Source organism: Chroicocephalus ridibundus, chromosome 13, assembly GCF_963924245.1.
Source record: "Chroicocephalus ridibundus chromosome 13, bChrRid1.1, whole genome shotgun sequence".
NCBI classification, from domain to species: Eukaryota; Metazoa; Chordata; class Aves; order Charadriiformes; family Laridae; genus Chroicocephalus; species Chroicocephalus ridibundus.
Genome location: NC_086296.1, coordinates 15,547,028 through 15,568,804, shown reverse-complemented (window position 1 = coordinate 15,568,804; position 21,777 = coordinate 15,547,028). Strand labels below are relative to the sequence as shown.

Here is a 21,777-nt window from a genome sequence, read left to right as displayed (position 1 = left end):
GCGGGAGCCCAGCACACCTCCAAGGGGTGACACATTTCAGTGGATCAAACCTTTATGGAGCAACTAATGCCAGGGAAGGAAAAAAAACCTGTTTATGGCAACCCCGTCCCGGGCAAGGCTCAGTACCAAGACCCGTGATGGAGGCAGGCTCCACGGAGAGCCCACGCAGACATACGCCGCGCTGCTACAGACCACCTCGATGGACTCAGTCTGTCCATGAGGACCTCCAGTTCCCAGCGCATCCTTGAAGGCTTCCAGAGCTGCCTGGTGCTGCTGGGAGAAGCTTGAGGAGCACTCTGGGGTTGGGTCCCACCAGCACACACCCAGGCAACAACTCGCCTGTTTTTAAGAGCAGGTATTTCAGCCTGGTCGGAGTTGGAAGGGACCTCTGGGGATCATCTACTCCAACCCCCTGCCAGAGCAGGGTCACCCACAGCAGGTTGGACAGGAACGCATCCAGGCAGGTTTGGAGAAGGAGACTCTCCAGGCAGCCTTTGACAGTGCTCTGGCACCCTCAAAGTACACAAGTTTTCCCTCATATTCGGCAATAACAAAAGGGTTTCTGCCACCCAGAGTCCCATAACTCTCCTCCCTCCTTCCCCAGGGTTCAAACTGCAGAAGACATCCCCTTTTATAATCATAGAATGGTTTGGGTTGGAAGGGACCTTTAACGCCCACCTAGTCCAACCCCCTGCCATGAGCAGGGACGTCTTCAGCTAGACCAGGCTGCTCAAGAGCCCCTGACCTGGAATGTTTCCAGGGATGGGGCATCTCCCACCTCTCTGGGCAACCTGGGCCAGTGTCTCACCACCCTCGGCATGAAAAGTTTCCTCCTCACATGGAGTCTGAGGATGCCTCGTCCGCAGAGGGAACCCGTTCCCTCTTTGCAGCTTTAACAACCGCAGGTTTTCGTGCCAGAATTTCATTCGCAAATCACTTAAGGAGTTTTCTGAGCACAGGGAGACCTTCCGAGCTGCTAGAAGATCAAAACCTCATGCTGCGTGCCAGAATCCCTCTGCCGGCTCCCTGGGTACCGCTCCCTATTAAATTAAATTAAAGCAGACGTGGTAGGACACTGCCTGGAGAGAGGCTTCAGGCCTGCTAAGGAAGCCGGTCCCACATCAGCCCGCGTGTGCCACCCCACCGGTCCCCAAGCCTAGCGGCTCCTCTTCGGCAGATTTCACGGAAGAAGGACGGACGGCAACGCTGCCGAGCGAGTCCCCAGCCCACCTCTGGTACCCACTTCCCCCTTCAACACCACCTCCACCACGGGGCTTTGATGGTAGCCCTGGGATCCTCCCTTTGGGGTGTTCTTGGGTCATGAAACTACTCGGCAGACAGAAGGGAGATCAACAAACCCATAGTTCAGGCAGCCCTGATAATGCTTCCATTTAAAAATATCCCAAGTCAAATTCCTGCGGCAGCTATCAGGTTCAGCTTCCTCAGGCTGCCTCCTGAGCCTCCCCAGGTGTCACCTCCTGCGACGGAGCAGACCCACCCCGGGGGTGCCAGCTCCATGGCAGACTCTGTATTCTTTCATATTCCACTTTTCCATGGGGACCGCAGCCCCCCAGGCAGAGAACAGCGGGATAAGGAAGCCTCCAGTCAGCCATGCCCTGGGTGACGAGGGGCCCTGCTCCTCTGGGAGACGGTTGGGATGCTGAGCTCGCAGGAGGCCCCATCTCCTCCCCGCATCGCTCTGAAATTCCGCACAAAAAGGCTGGATATGGCGTTACTCCACCAAATCCCAGTAAAACTGCCTGCAAAGGTTTTTAACATCTTCAGCTGTGTTCATATCAGCAACACAGGAGCAAAAACCTCCATGACCTATTCCCGGTCTCCGAGGACAACAAGATCCGCATCCAGATGAACATGACAAATTTGTACTTTACTAAACCGTCCCTTCTCTCGCTTCTACGTACACAACCCAGGACGACTCTGTCTGCAGGGAGGACTCGCGCCACCTTCGGCTTCGGGACCACCTCCAAGCAGATGGCCTTGGAGATTTAGCCCCACAGGCAGAAGTGCCGTCATAAATAATTAAACGTCATTTGCCCTCGTCTAACAGATGAAAAAAGCACATGAAAAACTGTACAGATTTTGTTATTTAATCGCGCCTGTCCGTTTACTCACTAAATCCTTCCATATCCAGCGGTCACTATGAATTTGCAGCGCTCCCCTGCGCTGAAATGGAGGAGCCACCACGGTTTGGTGACACCAGGAGCAAGGGAAGGAGAAGTCCCCGCGTCTCTGGCAGGGCTGCAGGCAGGGAGGGCTGAGCACCGGCAGCTCGCTTAGCCTGCACCAAGCCAGGAGAAACGCAGAAATGGCCCAAAACTGGAATGTCAAGGTATTTTGGAGGAAATGAGTTTCCTTCAGAGCAGAAACTCACAGAAGCGACCGCCATCGCGGACACGGGGTGGGGTTGACGGTGTCTTCTCCCACGGACAACAGCGCCCAGGCACGCAGCTATTGAAAACCATCACAGGTCTTGGATGTCTTCCTAAGTGCGTCACTGAACATACATTTTTAATGATACTTAAACATTTTCCAGCCGTTGCTCTGTCTCCAGTTTCAGCAGTGCGAGGAGGGAGCTCACATACGGCTTGGCCTCTCTCCCCAACACCCCTCAGCGAAGGCACCGTCGGGACTCGGGAACCGGGCGGCGTTTGGGAGGCACGCGAGCCCCCATCCTTCGCAGGATAACGTCATCCTTGGTGTAACCGGGACCAAAGGCTCCCCACGGATGAACCTGGCCTGCGATTTATTTTTTTTTTATTTTTTTTTTATTTTTTTTTATTTTTTTTTTAAACAATGGTGTCTTTTTTTTACTGGAAGTCTCCCATCAGCAAGGAACACATAACCTGCCCCTGGGTCCTCCTCTACCTCGCGGAAACCAGTAGGAGATGTACCAAGAACACTCCTACATTCCTGTCAGCTCTCTCTTTCCTCGCTAACGAGAACGAGATGACAAGGGACCTTGTTCCCGGGGAGGGGCAGCAGCAACACAAATAGAGGCAGGGAAGAAACTGCCGGGATCACACATACGACAGCAAAATTCAACAGCGCTGGGGGGTTGGGACGGTTTGCACCAGTGCGACCAGTGCTCTGCTGGGACAAGGGGGGGCTCACGTCCCACTGCCAGGCCAGGGCTGGGCAGCCCGTCCCCAAGTCTCTGCCGCAGCCTCCCTTCTCCCAGCCCTGCCACCCATGGCGTCCCTCGCCCGTCAGACCCGGGGGGTTCCGCGCAGAAACGTCCCCGCAGGCTCCGAAGCTCCCGCTCACCCGGGGCTCTGGAGAAACAGCCACCCACGCTGAGCTGGACGTGACACCCTCACATTAACCCCTGCCCTTATGTGCATTTAAATCCGCCCGAGCTCAGCTTACTCGGGTGTAAGAGGATCGGGGCGGGTGTAAGTTACCCACCTTCCTCCAGTTCCAGAGGTCAGGACACGGCAGCGCGAAGCGGGGGATGCTGCAGGACCTGGGGGTCTCCCTGCCCCTTTGCTCCGCTGCCCAGCAGGACACCAGGAGCCCCGGGCACGGAGGGGGTGAAAGCAGCTCACAAGCAGCCCCCAAAAAGCACGTGTCTTACACCCCTTTGGGTTTAAATCCTGCCCCATCCGTACTCCCACACCGGAGCACATCCCTCCACCACCCTCCCCTTGAGCACCCGCCATCGGGGAGGGGGGGACCCCGACAGGCTTGTTAAGGGCTTGAACTGGAAGGAAAGACAAAGATCCAGTCGGTCCCTTTGTAGGGGAGATTCTTCCAACAGGGAGCAAGAGGGAAGCTTCAGTAAAACACAGATTTTTCACCTAAAAGCGCGAGACTCAAAGCGCGGAATTTAGCAAACCTGCAGCGAGCACACGGAGGGCACCGCGTCGGGGACTCCCCCACGGGCCGGAGGGCTCGGATACACGCAGTGAGAGACCCAAACCCGAGTTAACTGGATGCACGCCTTCACACGCTAACAACTGCTAACGAGGCTTCAGTAATTACCAGTAATCTTCTCCTGGGAAAGGCGGGATGAACGCCTGCACAACAAAACGTGTATTTGACTTGAGTACATGTTCGTTGATTAAAAGCCGCGGTTTATCAGCACGATCCAAGCCTTCTTCATTCACCAGGAGCAGCAAAGCCGCAGACACTAATTAGCAGGCTGCAGAGAATTACAGCCAGCCCGCTGCGAAGCTGGCAGCGCCGGTCCGGCTCCGCGCAAGATGCCCAAGAGCAGGAGGAGGAGAAGGAGGAGGAGGAAGCACCCATTTTCCCCACTCCTGCAAAATACCGTTGAGAGGCTAAAACCCGGCGTGTCAAAGGATGCTGCGGGTTTTATGCCCACACCAAGAGCGGGCTGGCACCGGGGCACCGGTCACAGTCACCTAAGGGGACACCTCTCTCTTCTCCTTGTCCCTCCTTCCTTCCAAACGCTGGGCAGCAAAGGCTTTCCAAACACTATTGCCCTGTGGAAAAGGACTTGGGGGTCCTGGTGGATGAAAAGCAGGACATGAGCCAACAATGTGCGCTTGCAGCCCAGAAGGCCAATCGCATCCTGGGCTGCTTCAAAAGAAGCGTGGCCAGCAGATCCAGCGAGGGGATTCTGCCCCTCTGCTCTGCTCTCCTGAGACCCCACCTGGAGTGCTGTGTCCAGCTCTGGAGCCCTCAGCACAAGAAGGGCACGGAGCTGTTGGAGTGGGTCCAGAGGAGGGCTATGAAGATGATCCGAGGGCTGGAGCACCTCTCCTAGGAAGACAGCCTGAGAGAGTTGGGGGGGTTCATCCTGGAGAAGAGAAGGCTCCGGGGAGACCTTAGAGCCCCTTCCAGTCCCTAAAGGGGCTCCAGGAAAGCTGGGGAGGGGCTGTTTGCAAGGACATGTAGCCATAGGACAAGGGGCAATGGTTTAAACTAGAGCAGGGCGGGTTTAGATCAGACATCAGGAAGAAGTTCTTTACACTGAGGGTGGTGAGACACTGGCCCTCGTTGCCCAGAGAGGGGCTGGAGGCCCCATCCCTGGAGACATTCAAGGCCAGGCTGGATGAGGCTCTGAGCGACCTGATCTAGCTGAAGATGTCCCTGCTCACTGCAGGGGGTTGGACTAGATGGCCTTTAGAGGTCCCTTCCAACCCAACACATTCTGTGATTCTATTCTGCTTAAGGGGACAAAAGAGAATCAATAACGGACAAACAGCCCTAACAACCCATTTCCTACAAATGGAAAGGTAATTTCATCAAGTCCCACTCGGTGACAGATGGACCCATCATGGCCAGGCCTCCGCCAGACGCTCAGACAAAGTTGCAGCCCTAAGCAGTTACTCCAGCATCGCTGACGAGCCCTGTGGTGGGAGCCCTGCTGCCACACACCAGTGATGGATCATCATACCGGGCTCCGTGCCTGGCCCTGCCACCTTCACGTCCCCATGGATCCCTTCAGCAACAGCAAGTGCATGCTCCAAAAGGTATTAGAAGAATAATCACCATCATCATCTACTCTTCGGCTTCCACTCGATCTCTGCAGCTCCCACAGAGTCCCCCACGGCTTGGTGGGACACCTCTCCTTAGGTGCTGCTCCGGCCAATGTGCCGTGCTCTTTGGAGAAGGAGACTCTAGGAGATGCAGCAGCTCCCAATGTGCCTCTCTCACGCCCCCGTGTCTCTTTTTGTCCCTCTCTCCCACCCCCCAAGGCAAGCCCAGCCACAGGCCCGGTGGTGGTGGAGCTGCAACATCTCTTGGGTCAACAAGAGCTGGCTGACCCAGAGCTGCTGGGGTGACACAGCAGGACTGTGGAAGAAGAGAGAGGAGCAGGGACAACACGAACTTGAAGTTACTCAAGTTTCATCAAGTTCCGGGAAATCTGCAGTCTACCTGGGAGAAGCTCTGTATTTAATGAGAGAAACTGGAGGAGACGGAGGGACGGGAGTCAGAAGAGGCAGGAGGCTGCACAGCGACGCGAGGAGGTTGGCAGAGAGGGACAGACTTTTGCTTCCTCCCTTCAAAAAACAAAACAAAACGAAACAAAAAAAAAACCCAACCCCCTCTCCCCACCCCACCCCCTACAGTTTGGACAACTTTTTCCGAAGCCTTCCCAAATCCCTGCGCCCGTCAGAAAATAACAACGCAGTGAAGAGGGCAGAAGTGTTTCTGTAGTCACCATTGATGACCCACCGCAAGGACAACGAGAGGGAACTGTGTCCCCCCCGGGGGCTTTGGGAGGCTGTGCCAGACCACACAGCAACACCTGGGGGGCGGGGAGGGGGTGCAATATTTAGCCTGTATTTACTCCTAGCTCCTTTCCACCTCCTTGTGCCAGGTCTCTCCTCATGGCTCTGCTCCTTTCTATCATCTGTTCTATCCTGCTTTTCGATCCCAAGCTATCCAACGCAGGAGAGCGCCCGCAGTCCCCCGCTGCGCTGCCTACGTGGGAAACACCTGCCAACACCCATCCTACCACGTCCCTTTCCAGGTTGCACACAGCATGAACAAGAACGGCCATCAGGGCAAGGGGGGGGATTCTGCCCCTCTGCTCCACTCTGTGAGACCTCACCTGGGGTACTGTGTCCAGCGCTGGAGTCCTCAGCACAGGACGCACGTGGACCTCTTGGAGCGGGGCCAGAGGAGGCCCTGGAGCTGCTGGGAGGGCTGGAGCCCCTCTGCTGGGAGGACAGGCTGAGAGAGCTGGGGGGGTTCAGCCTGGAGAAGAGAAGGCTCCGGGGAGACCTTGGAGCCCCTTCCAGTCCCTAAAGGGGCTCCAGGAATGCTGGGGAGGGACTCTGGAGCAGGGAGGGGAGCCATAGGACCATGGGGAATGGTTTTACCCTGAGAAAGGTCAGATTTAGGTGAGATGTGAGGAAGAAATTCTTCATTTTGAGAGTGGTGAGCCCCTGGCGCAGGTTGCCCAGAGAAGCTGTGGCTGCCCCATCCCTGGAGGGGTTCAAGGCCAGGTTGGCCGGGGCTTGGAGCAACCTGGGCAGGTGGGAGGTGTCCCTGCCCAGGGCAGGGGGGTGGAATGAGTTGACCTTTAAGGTCCCTTCCAACACAAACCATTCTATGATTCTACAAAGAACAGGCACGAACAAAGAACACGTTCAACAAGAACATGATGGAGGGACCTTCCCAGCTCCGTGCGGCAGTGCTTTTTCCTGTTTTTATTTAGACGATGTCAGCCCCAGAGCCACTCGCTCCTTGGGGGAGGGATGACAGCGCTAATTGTAAGCAACGGAGAGCAAAGCAAGCTGGCCCCTCCAGGCTGCTTTGGGGTGGGATGCTGATGCTCCCAGAGAAGACACCCGGCCATCTCAGCGGCTTGAGCAGTCCCCTCCTGCCCCAGGGGTAACACCGGAGCAGCTCTGCCCGCCATGCTCCCCCCACGCCGGTCTGCCGGGGCACGTCGGCACAGCAGCCTGAGCCACAGCGACCCAGACAGACAGACACGGCAAGGCACGGTACTGGGACACAACGCCAGCCTTTGGTGACCATGTCCCATGGTTCCAGTAGTGGAGGAACACGGCACTTCCTTTGCCTGGTCGTTGCACAACTGTTCCTGCAGCGTGCCAACGGAGCTGAATCCTTTTTAGCATCCAAATCCTGCCCTAAGGTGATGGAAGTGATGTCCGTACCTGGCAACGTCACAGCCGGGCTGTGCGGGGCTCAGCGAAGACGAATTGCAAAGGGAAGCTCAGCAGGGCTTGGAGTATTTGGGGCATCTTTGTACTCTCAAAGACGACAGCTCCTTCCTGCAGACAGCGCCGTGCCTGTGCTTTACTTTCCAAATTCAGGGATCACCTGGCCTGTTTTTTTCTTCTGGAGATCACAGAATCACAGACTGACAGGGGTCGGAAGGACCTTCAAAAGATCACCCGGTCCCAACCCCCGGCCAGAGCAGGGTCACCCGCAGCAGGTGGCACAGGAACGCCTCCAGGTGGGGTTGGAATGTCTCCAGAGACGGAGACTCCACCACCTCTCTGGGCAGCCTGTGCCAGGGCTCTGCCACCCTCACAGCAAAGAAGTTCCTCCTCATGTTTAGGTGGAACTTCCCATGGTCAAGTTTGTGCCCGTTACCTCTTGTCCTGTCCCCGGGCACCACTGAAAATGTTGTAGATGACTGTTCTGGGACGGGGAAGACGTTTCAAGAACTGACCCCCTACGCCTTCCCCCTAAGGGACAAGAGGTGGAAGCCACCCCACCCAGTCCATGCCGGGACTGGGGCGATAAGGAAGCCTCAATGAGCACTTTGAGGCTCCTCGGTCTTCGGCCACCCCTCCAAAGAGCCAGTACATCTCACCAAGCCCCACCACGCCATTCCTCCTCGCCGCCAGGCTGGTCTTCCGCTGGATTAGCAGAGGTAAAGCCTGCTTTGATCCCCCAGGAGCCACAAGCACAGCAGCGACGACCACAGAGACATGTGCTTTGACAGCAGGACTACGGAGCAGGACAGACAGCGGCTCCGCTATCTCCACAGCGGTTCCGATGGATGATCTACTGCAAAGAGATCCTCTAAATCAAGAGTTTACCCCTGGAATCGCCTCCCTGTCAAGCAGCCTCCCCTCAGGTTTGGCCGGGGAATGGCAGAGACAGGGAGAAGAGCAGTCACCCCGACGCAGCATCTCCTCCCCTGAAGCGCTGCGCTGGCTGCCAGCGCCGCCTCGTCAGTAAAAAAGGGAAAAAATAAATCAATTTCTGCTGTACGAAGGGCCTCTATTTTCAGACCCATGCGGATGGAGCTGGGAGTTCATCTCCTTTCCAATTCTATAAACGCATTTCTGGTCTCTAATTACACCATCAGGCTGTCAAGATGGCCACTTCCTCCCCTTAATTACTCCGCTTTGTATTTAAGACACAGCTAATAAGCCCCCATTGTTAGTGATTGCTGACGATTAGCTCGGAGGAGGAGAGCATCTCCCGCCCTGCGCTGAGCCGCCCTGGCACCCATCCCGCACCGCCAGCGGCGCGTCCACTTCCATCCACTTCCACCGGCACCTGCGCGTCGCCGGGATGCGTCCTCTTCCCACCCAGCCAGGCGTGGGCCAGAACCCACCTCCGCGATTGCTAGAAACGGTGGGGAAAAGGGGCAGAGGGGGCATAATTCAGAAAGCAAATGAACGGTCCCTGCTGCCTCGCTGAACTTTGAGGGCTCCTTGCTGCGAAGGAGGCGGCTTGGCCGGCTCAGGAGGCAGTGCCACATCCCATCGGACGCTCGCTGCCCGACAAGCGAGCCCTCGCGAGCCCCGTGGGGCTGCCAAACCGCTGCGGTGCCTCGCGGTGTGCACGCAGGTACCCGCACATCCACCCCCACCGGCCGCGGGGGGCAGCTGGAAGGGTGGCTCCTTCCTCGCTTCTGCAAGCAAGCGTCCCAGCCGTTCCTCCCTTCAGCTCACGCTGGTTAAAATAAGAGATTTCCACAACATGAAGCATCTCTAAACATCCCCATGGACGTCCCCCATGTCGCTATTTCACCGCTGCGGTTGGTAAAACCACCTAGAGCGAAGGAACCCAGGTAGGGCACCCTGTAAATACACCCTACGTAAGACATCCGGGAGATGCGGAACATTCAGTCTTCATTTTAAAAATTACGAATCCAACAGCCCCGATTACAGATTTTAAGCGCTTTCACAGCAAGGGAACGGCAGCCCCAGATGGCTGTTCAACCGCTAGAGTCACAACAAACCATCTACGCCTCAAACCGTCTCCAGCCCAAACCACCTCCAGCTCCAGCCAGGCACAACCCCAGCGCGAGCCACAGACGTCTTCTAACCCTGACAGCAGCCACCCAGGAACAAAGCCACCAAGGGGCCAGTGGATTGAGCATCTCCCCGTGCTTTTACCTCTCAGCGAGATGCCTTTCTAGCTTGACTTGCTTTCCAGAGGAACTCCATCACACAGGAGAAACAGTACAGGACGGTGCCTGTGGGTTTCTCGGGACAGGTATTAGGTGTTACTTTCTATTTTGGGCTTCCTCTGCCCGTGGATGGCCATGCCAAGGAAGGAGATGTCCAAACTCTCAGGAGAGAGCCTCGCTGGGAGATTTCTACATAAATCAGGAAAAAGGCTGAGCGCGCGCTTCTGCACCAGAAGCCGGCTGCAGCACTGCCCATGGCCGACGCGCCAGTTGCCACGCGTGCCCCATCCCTCCTCCAGACGCCACTCCACAGCAGGCCTGATCTGCACAGCAACTCCAAACACCCACTTAAATGGGTTCTAGCTGGGCTATGAAATCACAGAACGACAGGGGTTGGAAGGGCCCTCTGGAGATCACCCAGTCCAACCCCCGGCCAGAGCAGGGTCACCCAGAGCAGGTGGCACAGGAACGCGTCCAGGCGGGTTTGGAATGTCTCCAGAGATGGAGACTCCACCACCTCTCTGGGCAGCCTGTGCCAGGGCTCTGCCACCCTCACAGCAAAGAAGTTCCTCCTCATGTTGAGATGGAACTTCCTATGGTCAAGTTTGTGCCCGTTACCCCTTGTCCTGTCCCCGGGCACCACTGAGAAGAGCCTGGCCCCATCCTCCTGACACCCACCCTGGAAGTATTTATAAGCGTTGATAAGATCCCCCCTCAGGCGTCTTTTTTCCAGACTAAACAGACCCAAATCCCTCAGCCTTTCTTCGTAAGAGAGGTGTTCCTGTCCCGTAATCATCGTTGTAGCCCTTTGCTGTCCCCTCTCCAGCAGTTCCCTGTCCCTCTTGAACCGGGGAGCCCAGAACTGGACCCAGCACTCCAGGTGTGGCCTCCCCAGGGCAGAGCAGAGGGGGAGGATGACCTCCCTCCACCTGCTGGCCACGCTCTTCTCGATTGATGCCCCCCAGGATGCCATTGGCCTCCTTGGCCACCAGGGCCCATTGCTGGCTCATGGGCATCCTGTTGTCCCCCAGGACTCCCAGGTCTCTTCCCACAGAGCTGCTCTCCAGCGGGTCACCCCCACCCTGTCCTGGTGCGGGGGGTTATTCCTCCCCAGGTGCAGCACCCTGCACTTGCCCTGGTTGAATTTCCCAAGGTTTCTCTCTGCCCAACTCTCCAGCCTGGCCAGGTCTCTCTGGATGGTGGCACGGCCTTCTGGGGTGTCAGCCACCTCCCCCCCAGCTCTGTGTCATCAGTGAACCTGCTGAGGGTGTGCTCTGTCCCTTCATCCAGGGCACTGATGAATGTATTGAACAGGACCGGGCGCAGTACTGACCCCCGGGGAACACCACTTGTGGTGCACGCTGCTACGTCTGTAGCTACAGAAATGTATTTCTTCACCTATTTTATGGCCCGGGTAGAAACTATTCCCACACGTGCGTACCTTGGTGCGGGTGCTTGTCACCCACGAGCCGCCCAGGGAGTGCCAGGCGCCAGCCCCGGGATTTGCCTTTCATTAGCTGACGATCACCCACGGAATCATCAAATCTTAATGACATTTGCTGAGCAGGGGACACGTAGCAAACCCAGGCCCCGGCACCGAACACACCACGTGGACCTGGCCAGGGAAATTTCTGCTGCAAATTTTCTCTGCGAGCAGGAGCATCATCGCTTCTGCTGGAAAGAGCTTTGAGATCCTCAAACTATAACTAAATATATGCTAATTATCTTTATCTGTCTGTTACCTACTGGCCTTTTAATGCAGAGTAAGTGTGGTCTGTGTGCTCCTGCCTGCCAGCGCTCCCACAGCATGCGGCGGGCAGCTGCGACCTGTTATCGTAATGCAGAATAAAACCCTTATCGTAACGCGGAATAAAACTCTTCACTCTTTAGAGAAAGATTTCAACGCCCCGGTCCTTCCGCCTTAATTTGGCCGATGGCAATGAACCCACCAGACAGGATCCCATCAGCTCTAAGCGAACGGATCAGGCCTTTAACACACAAACACAGAAGAGGACGGAACATCTCCTTAATTCCATTTTCACCTCGTTTTCTCGCTGTCTAATCGCAAGGTCTGCGCTGGTTTTATCTCACCAGCGCAAAAGGAACGGTTCCAAGCGGCCCGAAGCCCCCCAGGGCTGAGCGCTTCCGTCTGCGAGGAATCCCCCCGCCGAGCAAAAAGTCGGGGCCGGCTTTTCCCTGGGCTGCTCGTTAGAAGTCATCAGCATTTTCAACACACCTCAAACGGCTCCTTTTTGGTGAGATAAGTGGATTTGAGGGCAAATTTTCTTTTGTAGAAAACAACTATTCCAGCAGGAGGATTTCTAAATGAAAAGCCAAGGCTCCTTGGGAAGTATTTTCACTTCGGCGTTTCCAATGGGGAACGTGTTTAACCAGAGAGACTTTTACCGCAGTTTGCACAACACATTTTTTACAATAAATTGATTTTAAAAGCCAACATTTTCCCAGCTTTAGGGTTCAGTTTGTTGCTAAAATATTTGCTTGTCACATCCCAGGGCCAAGAACCCCTCTGGGTTTGCTAAATATGCTCCACATGTGGCAGGCGGACGTGTCCCCGGCCACTCGGGGAAAAAGCTTTATACATGTCAATGCAAAGCTTCCCCAAAAGCATCATCTTCCCACCAGAAAATGAGGGAAAGATGATTTTTGGGGAAAAAAAAGACCAGCCCAGCCAGGAAAACAACCCCCACCTCATCCTGCCGGTGTGAAGCACCATCAATCACAGAGCTGCTGGGAGCCCCTCCATCAGGAGTTGCCAAAAATGTGGTAAAAGGAGCCTGATAAACCCAATATTTACTAGAATGGAGGAAAAAATCAGGCTGTGATTTGGGGTGTTCACTCCAAGGCCTGTTTGCCTCCAGCCCCTGCCATGAGTCTCTCACTCTGCCCAGGGCTCTGGAGATCAGGTTCATCTTCATTCCTAGAATCATGGAATGGTTTGGGTGGGAAGGGACCTTAAAGCCCACCCAGTGCCACCCTCTGCCCTGGGCAGGGACACCTCCCACCAGCCCAGGTTGCTCCAAGCCCCGGCCAACCTGGCCTTGAACCCCTCCAGGGATGGGGCAGCCACAGCTTCTCTGGGCAACCTGCGCCAGGGGCTCACCACCCTCACAGCAAAGAATTGCTTCCTCACATCTCATCTCAATCTCCCCTCTAAATCCATAGGAACGTCTAATGAAGGACATCTGAAACGTTTAAAACCACATCTTTTTTGGTTTATAAAGTATATAAACCCACTGGTTTGGTTTGGTTTTGGTATATAAAACCACTATATTTTGCACACAGGATACAACGCGGGTTAGGTTCTACAGGCGCAGTCCCACCATGAATCCGTGCCCGCATCCACGGTGGCTGCCAGCAGCCGCAGTCATTTTGCCGGCACCAGGCAGAACCGGGGATGGACGCTTCAACGGCAAGACTACGAGGGACGGCACGGGCAGGACTACGGAAAACCCCGAGAATATTTCAATTCGAAAGTTGCTAAATCGCGGGGAAAAAAGTGGTTTGCGCTCTCCATCACTCCCTGCTGCAAAGCCCCAAGGGCACCTCACGCCTTCCCACCCCCAAACCAGAAATCATCTGGCCCCCGACCCTCGGAAGGCACCTCCCTGGGCTCGTGCCTGGCGGGTACCACGGTCCCCGGGAAGCCCCGCTTGCCGTTTCTCCCGCGCTCGCCACTCACCACCTTCCCCTCAATTTTCACGCCACGGGAACCAGGCTGGTTTCAGCTTTTTGTGAGAATAATTCTGGTTTGGGGCATTTTATTCTGCACTGGTTACATAAACTGCTGGGCAGGCGCGTGCAGCCCTCCTGTCACACGCGTGTCCTTACCTCACCCAGCCAGAAAAACGGCTCGCGAGGAAAACCAAAGGAAAGAGGACGAGCTGGATTTGATAAAAAAAAAAAGCTTTTTTTTTTTTTTAATTATCATCCAAAGCTTGCTGTAAATCCTCAATTGCTTGAATTTTGATTTGACCTATTTGCATGTCTCCTTTCTCTGCCTTTTTCTGGGGGAAGGAAATTACATTTAGATAAAATAACTTATTGTGAAGTGATGCTTGAGAGCGGGATGGAGACGGGCGTCCTCGTGGACGGCGCGGGGACGGCTCGAGCGGAGGCTGACGCTCAGGCACAGCTCTGCAGAGGCACCTTCCCACCACACACCAAGGAAAATAAAACGGGATCAGAGTGCGGAAGCGGTGAATTTAGACATCTGTACCCCAAAGATGGGATGTCTCATCTCACCTACCTTTGATAGCCAGGAAGGGAAAGTCCAAACCTGAGCAGGTCCCCCCCCAGGCTTCCCTTAGGGTTGGAGACAACCTATTTTGGGAAGAAGCAAACAGCCGGAGGAGGTGCCCGGCTCTCTACTGACGGCAAAGACAACCCTGGATCAAGAGACCAGCTCCAGCTTTTAAACTGGCTATAACATGATCTCACCCAGAGTGAGGGGAGACGAACCCCAACGCAGGAGAGAGCGACGCGATTCCTAACGAATTATTGTAGGAGGAGACAGTGACTTGATTCCCAATGAATTTTAGTAGGATTTGCCCCCCTTTTCCTTCCTTAAACCTATTAATTATCCCAAACTACACCAAAGGAGCAACAATGACGTGACCACCAAGGAAGCCCAGGTGTCCATCACCCAGTGCCACCAGCTCCCAGCCACGAACGGACACTCTGGGCACCGCAGCAATATATATGAAGCGATATAAATAAAGCACAATAAGCAACGCGTTGTCAGTGCCCAGGATGAGAGAAGCCCTCGGCGGGTCTGGATGGAAGGTTCTGAGCATCCTAGAAATCCGCATTTCTCCCCGTCACCCCTTTCCTTTGCTGTGGGAAGCCCGGCTGCGCTTGGTCCCTCCACCGATGAAGCAAGTCGCCCGAAATGAGAGGTGGGACCCCCCCCTCGCAGAGCTGTTCTGCCACCCAGAAAAAAACACACCAAAATTGCTCAGTATTGCTCACAAAACAGGGATTTCTGCCCCAAACCAGCACGGATTCGGGCTGAGCATCCCTTGCCCGGTAAGGGACACAGCACCTGCGTGCCCGGCGCCGAGCTCTCCTGGGACCGGAATGGGAAACACCTGGAATAACACCTGGAATAAGCGATGACAGATGGGATCATAGCGAAATTAGAGCTCCGCGCCCCTCGGCCGTCCTGGAGAGCATCTCGGCCTCTCACGATACGTCCGAGCAAAGCACGGGCAGGGTGGATTACAGTACAAACACAGGAACACTCTCATTTTGTCTTAATTGCAAAGTAATCTGGTTTATAACTAAAAAAACACATCCGATTTACTGAAAGCAAGTAACAGGTCCGAAAAGACTGTAGCAGGAACTAATTTACCCGTTACGAACAAACCAATTCTTCTCTTTGATGTTAAAAGCGCACAAGAAGAACCAACTATCATAAAATTTAACCTTCTCGGCAGCAGAACTTAGTAAACCCGAACCGTGGGTGACCGCCTGCATTTTTATTTTTTTTTTAAACCCCTGATAAAGCAGAAAGAGCAAGTGCCGCACACTCGCATGCGTCTCCAACCCAGCCGAGCAAGGCCGGAGCACGTGATGCCCGAGAGGCAAGCTGCCCTGCTGCCCCGCAAACGCCCCCGACGGACCCGCACGGAGACTTTTTTGGGTATTTCTCTGTCTCCCGAGGTGGTGGGGGGGAAGGTTCGACGTTCCCCCACCCCGGGAAGGGCCCTCGCTACAGCAGCCCCTCCGTGGCTGCCCGCGGGGAGAAGCAGCGCGCGGGTGCGGAGGCGGCGCACGCGGGGCCGGGGCGGTGCGTCGGCGGCGACGCGAGGACGCCGGGAAGGCCACTAACCCTGGTGAAATTTATTGAGACAGCCGGCGTTGCAGAAGGAACGGAGGGATCCCGTCTCCCAGCAGCCCCTACCCTTCATCCCCACAGCGGGATCGCTCTCGCCGAGGCTGCACCGCACATGGCTGTCAGCTTTAGGATGGAAAAGAAGGGAAAAAAAAAAAAAAAAAAAAGAAAACGTCCTTATTCAGCAGTCAGCCAGGCGGCCGCGTCGCTGCACTTACAGTTCCACGTTTCACATAATAAATTCTCCCCACATGCTGTCAGCAGAGCACTACGGCACCCAGCCCAGCAACCACCAAACCACCCTCTTACCAGCATGCACCTCGGAGCAGCCCTTAACTCCATCTCTGCCAGGAACGGGCACCAGCCTGCCCGAAAACAGGGGGAAAAAAAAAAAATAAAAATGACAAAAGCGGGCACCGCCGAGGGGAGGCTTCGCCGGGGCTGTCTCCGGAGCGATGCTGAACCAGCCGCCGGATAGTCACTCCGAAAACCAAAGGGATGCTCTTCTGGGAGAGGGGGGAGGATGATATTTGGAAGCTTGTCCCTTTAAATGCTGCTGGAGGTTATTTTTAGGACGCTTGCTTAAAATATATATCAGAATTTCTTTATTTTTACCAGAAACTTCATTATGCATTTTACTCACGCAGCTGCGTTCCGCATCCCCCCAAACCAAAAAAAGCCCGGAGGTTCCACGGCCGCATCCCCTCCTGATGTGCATTTTCTCGCCCCTCCGCCGCGGGACGATTGGATTTTCCCAGCCTTTAATATTTTACCCGTCTCGGGGGAACGAGCAAGTCCGGCACAAAAAATGCGGCATAAATCACAATCCAACGTAAGACGAGGAGCTGCAGCCAAACGCTCCTGCGCGACGTGGATGAACGAACACGCAACCACGGCTCGGGGAACCGGAGACCGGACCACTGTCAACTATTCACAAATATTAATAGTTTACACTTGATCATTTTCCCCCGCTTTAGCTGGATTGCAAGGCGTCTATAGCAATGAAGGAAAGGTTTACATTCCATCTTTTAAACCGCTCTCTGTGTATACGTTTTTTTTTAAAAAGAAGCAGGGACTTTGTAAGCATTCTGAGTGGAAAAAGGACAAATTCCAGAAAATCAAGCTACGGCCACACTACACATGCAAGGCAGGGAAAACTACTTCTGGCAACGCACATGCATGCAAAAAAAATTTTATTAACTTGTTTGCGCACATACTCATGCTTTGGGTAAGAAGCAGCAGTTTTTCAAGGGGGAAAACCCAGAAATCCCACAAGAACAGCGATTTTTAATTGGAGGGGAAGGCCTTGGCAGGATTCAGCTCCAAATGAGCACTTCCATTTCTGTTATCGCGTCCAGGAACCAGATGGAGCCAGGATCTGTGTTTTGACACTAAGATCAGAGCCAATACGTATATACATCTATACATCAGTGTATGTATATACACACACCGAGAGAGACACACACGTACACGCGCACATATAGATATACCTCATATACTCATCTTCCGCATCCAAATACCCAAAGCTCGTGTGCATGCCTATGATCCGCAGGGCTTTGATCTCCTACAATCGCTCCGCTTCCCTGAAAACCAGACCGTTTACAATCCCTTCAGGAGCAGGCTCCAATCCGGGCCTCTGCAGGTGACCCCAGACCGACACAACTGACACATTTTGGGCTGGCAGCCCAGAAACCCCCCGCAGCCCGGGCTGCATCCCCAGCAGCGTGGGCAGCAGGGCGAGGGGGGGATTCTGCCCCTCTGCTCCGCTCGGGGGAGACCCCCCTGCAGTGCTGCCTCCAGCGCTGGGGCACCGACAGCAGAAGGACACGGAGCTGTTGGAGCGGGGCCAGAGGAGGCCCCGGAGCTGCTGGGAGGGCTGGAGCCCCTCTGCTGTGGGGACAGGCTGAGAGAGCTGGGGGGGTTCAGCCTGGAGAAGAGAAGGCTCCGGGGAGACCTTCCAGCCCCTTCCAGTCCCTAAAGGGGCTCCAGGAAAGCTGGGGAGGGACTCTGGAGCAGGGAGGGGAGCCACAGGATCACAGGGAATGGTTTTACACTTGAAGAGGGGAGATTGAGATGAGATGTGAGGAAGCAATTCTTTGCTGTGAGGGGGGTGAGCCCCTGGCCCAGGTTGCCCAGAGAAGCTGTGGCTGCCCCATCCCTGGAGGGGTTCAAGGCCAGGTTGGCCGGGGCTTGGAGCAACCTGGGCTGGTGGGAGGTGTCCCTGCCCAGGGCAGGGGGTGGAATGAGTTGACCTTTAAGGTCCCTTCCAACCCAAACCATTCTATGACTCTATGATTTTTCCTCCTTAGGGCCAGCTTTGCCCCCAGGCTTCAAGCCCAGCCCGCAGCCTGCTGAGGACTGGCAGCAGGAAAGAGTTAAATGGTGACCTGCAAAAACCCTCCACTTGGATTTGGAAGGTAGGACAGCAAGAGGAGCGGGCCATGGAGACGACCACCTGAGCCTCGCAGAAGCTTGCTGTGGCCAGGAATGAAGGTGATGAAGCTCAACCAGGCCGGGGAAGCACGGCTGAGCTACCAACCTGCCGGGTAGGAACGTTGATACAGGGTCCAGGTCAAATATAGCATCGTAGGGTACCTCAAGTTAGAAGGGACCCGTAAGGATCATCGAGTTCAGCTCCCTGCATCGTCCCTGGGGAGGTCTCCCCGCTCACCAGACAAACCCACGGCCTGTAACTCAGGGATCTCCCCTCAGTTTACCACAGGAAAACGCACTGGATGGCTGTGTAAGTCACTAGGGAAAAGCTTTTTCCACCAACATACTCTTTGCTTTGCTCTTCTAAACAACTTCCTCCTTCTAGCGGTGGCGTGAGCACCACTTAGCTTTACTCCGATTGCACTAACTGCCAGGAAGGGTCACGGAAAGCAAAGCAAAAATCCTCTCGATCACTCTAACATTCACAAACCGTTATAACCAGCTCCGCGTCTCTTCCGCCAGCTGCCATGAACCTCCTCCTGCCAATATTTAAGTCACACCTGCAGTTACTCATCTAAACGCTTGGAGAATTAGTCCTAAAGTTCCCTATTTAAAAACAGATTGCAGATTTATCCCTGAATTTCATTCAATCCTCTCAAAAACAAGAGTTACCTTGGTCCCAGGATGAGCAAAAGGCACCCGGGAAGCGCTCCCTGCCGCGTCGCTCTAGGTCAAGGTGCTTTCTATGAGAAATACTCAAATCACGACGTTACTTCTTGCTGATCAACAGAAAATCCGTAGGTGAGTGAGTGGAGGGATGGGGGGGTCACCCAGGGCTGCCGAGGGGGGGCCAGGAACAGGCCGGGATAACAATGCTGAATGAGGGGAGCCAGGAGGAGAAAATCCACCTCCCCGTGGCACAGCCAGCACCCCCACGGACAGGCGCCGCCCCCCCGGGATCTCCGGCTCTACTGGCGCTATCAAACCATTCCGTTTCCAGAAAAATATATCGGATTTTAAAAATAACACCCTCCCTTGCAACTTCTCCCTTCCAAATACTTTGTGCGGAAGCAAAGGAAGCAGGACGGTTAGGACGATGAGCGTAGTTTGGGTTTAGTCTGACTTCGCCGTCCAAGTTTGGTGAAATTCTAAAATAAAGTGTAGACGCTTCAAGTGTTTTCCGTTTTCCCGTCCCCGAGTGCGAGCACTAACAGACGTACCCACCAGAAGCCCAAGGGCCGATCACTTTAGCGCGACATTTCCTTTTCTCATCATTACTACTCAACTAATCTTTAAAGCATCCCTAGTCCTTAATTTTCCAGCATCTTTATCGCTGTGCCACATCCATCTCCAAACGCAACGGATAAAAACACTAGATGAATTTTAAAAATCCGGAGATTAGAGCATTAGTGGTACTAAACCAACTCCAACCCCAGCTCAGCCATTGGAAATCGATGCGAAACGCTTTATTTGTGGCAGGGGCGATAACTCCCCCCTGGTTTAGCCGCAGAAAGCCGCGGCGTGCGTGCGGTGGGAGGGAGGAAGGGCTGCCCCAGGCCGGGACGCTCTGAAGGAGCGCTCGCTCGCCAGGGCATTCACGGCTTCAGGGACTTCTTCGTTAGTTCAAGTGTCTTAATCAACTTCCAGGTCTCTCACAAACACTTGCGCGCCCTTTACACACCCCGAAAGGGGCGCAACAACACAAGCGACAAAACCCAGCGCTCGGGAAGCACCAAAATGTCGGGACCCGTGCTGAACTCAGCCCACCTTCTGCTTTTATTTATTATGTATTATATTATACTATACTATACATAGTATAATAGTTATTATTATAATTAATTATACTATACATAGTATAACATACACACACATAACACCCATTCTATTACGTGTTTATAGAACTACGTACTGCGTTTCCCGCAGCACCTCTTCCTCATCCAGCGCTCAGGAGGGGCTCGGCTCCGCACAGGGGGGACGCGCGGGGGGAGATCGCAGCCGTCACGCTCCGACCGAAGGCAGTGCTTCCCCCGGGATGCTCTCCGCAGGCTCCATATCCTCATTTCTTCCCTTCCCTTCCCTTCCCTTCCCCTCTCCACGCTCGGGAGATGCCTCCTCCTCCTCTTCCTCCTCCTCCTCCTCTCCCTGCCTCCAGCTGCCTGCCCTGCCCCGGCACACGGGGAGGCACGGAACGGGCTTGGTGAAAACAGAAGCTTTGAATCTATCAGCTGTTCGGGTTTTTAAAAGTTCCTAACGGAAAAGGCCAAACCCAGCCCGTTTTCAGTGGCCTTCTCCTGAGCCCATCAGGGCAGATCCGGGTTTCGGGAGCGACAGCCGCCGCACAAAGCCAGGCTCTTCGCCGAGCGCCAAGTCCTCGCTGAGTGCCAAGTCCTCGCTGCAAACCTCACGGGAGGCAGCGTGACAAAACCGCCTTAAAATAATCCCGGGGACTTCTGCCTGCATCGGAATACCGTACAATATACTAAGTATAACGTACTAATTATAATAACTATAATAATATACTGTATAATACAATACTGGAATGAAATACCCTTTTCATAAATGCCCAAATATTCCAGAACAAAGCAAAAAAAAAAAAAAACCAAACACACCAAACCAAAAAACCAGCCACGTGAATAGAGCCAAGCCCTAAAGAAACGGAACAAATAGGTAAAGTTTAATACAACTACAAGGAAACGGCAAAACCTACCAAGAAAAGCCTTTCGGGAAGGTAACGGCACGAGGCGTCTGTAATACGCACAGCAGGGCTGGGGGGGACGGCGAGAACCACCCAGGCAACACCCAGGGCACCCCTGGCACCCACCCCTCAAACCCTCTTAGGAACGCTGCTCCCAGGCGCTGGAGTCCGAGGACCGGCGCGTTCTGGAAGCGGAAAGTATTCTCAACCCACGATATTTCCCCGCTCCCAGCTGCAGGGATTGTCTCTGCCCCCTGCAGCCACCAGGGAGAACCGGCCACCTTCCCTCGGCACGAAACCCTTCCGCCCATGGGGAACCCCTGCCACATCTCCGTCACCCGCTTCCTTTTTTTTTTTTTTTTTTTTTTTTTTGGTTTGAAATAAAAATTGATTATTTCACGCTTCCTAGGCTGCTGGGTGTTGCTCGCAACCCTCCAAAATGCCTTCTGTCTTTTTAAAATACGATGCTTAAAAAAAAACACACAAAAAACCACACATATTCAGCTACGCAAGTGGGAAGTAAAATGTGTGTCAAATATAGTACCTGCCTTAAAAGAGCCAAAACCAATATTATTTCCCTCCCCGTCCCCCCCCCGCAGTACTTCACACCCGTCTCACTAAATTTCACCTTCTTGATTAGGGACACGGGTTAGCGGTGGGTTGGGCAGCGTTGGGTTGATGGTGGGACATGATGATGTGGGCCTTGTAGCGGCCCCTCGCTACAAGAGGGACATTGAGGTGTTGGAGCGTGTCCAGAGAAGGGCTACAAAGCTGGTGAGGGGTCTGGAGGACAAACCTTATGAAGAACGACTGAGGGAGCTGGGGTTGTTTAGCCTGGAGAAGAGGAGGCTGAGGGGAGACCTCATCACCCTCTACAACTACCTGAAAGGAGGTTGTAGAGAGATGGGGGCTGACCTCTTCTCTCTGGTGACAAGTGATAGGACGAGGGGAAACGGGTTC

The 21,777-nt window shown here is 54.5% G+C and overlaps 1 protein-coding gene across 5 annotated transcripts in view; it reads right to left on the bottom strand.

The window, feature by feature from the left end:
- OSBP2 (oxysterol binding protein 2) overlaps nt 1–21,777 on the bottom strand; it is a 136,631-nt gene that overhangs the window by 53,074 nt on the left and 61,780 nt on the right. Inside the window, exon 1 of one of the 5 annotated variants that reach the window (XM_063350748.1) lies at nt 15,908–16,145. The exons of 3 other annotated variants lie outside the window; for them this stretch is intronic. In XM_063350748.1, coding sequence (XP_063206818.1) covers nt 15,908–16,031 — 124 coding nt within the window. In that variant the 5' untranslated portion in view covers nt 16,032–16,145. Of the gene's footprint in view, nt 1–15,686; nt 15,781–15,907; nt 16,146–21,777 lie in introns of those variants that run through there. One more of the 5 variants, XM_063350749.1, reaches the window with a different exon arrangement.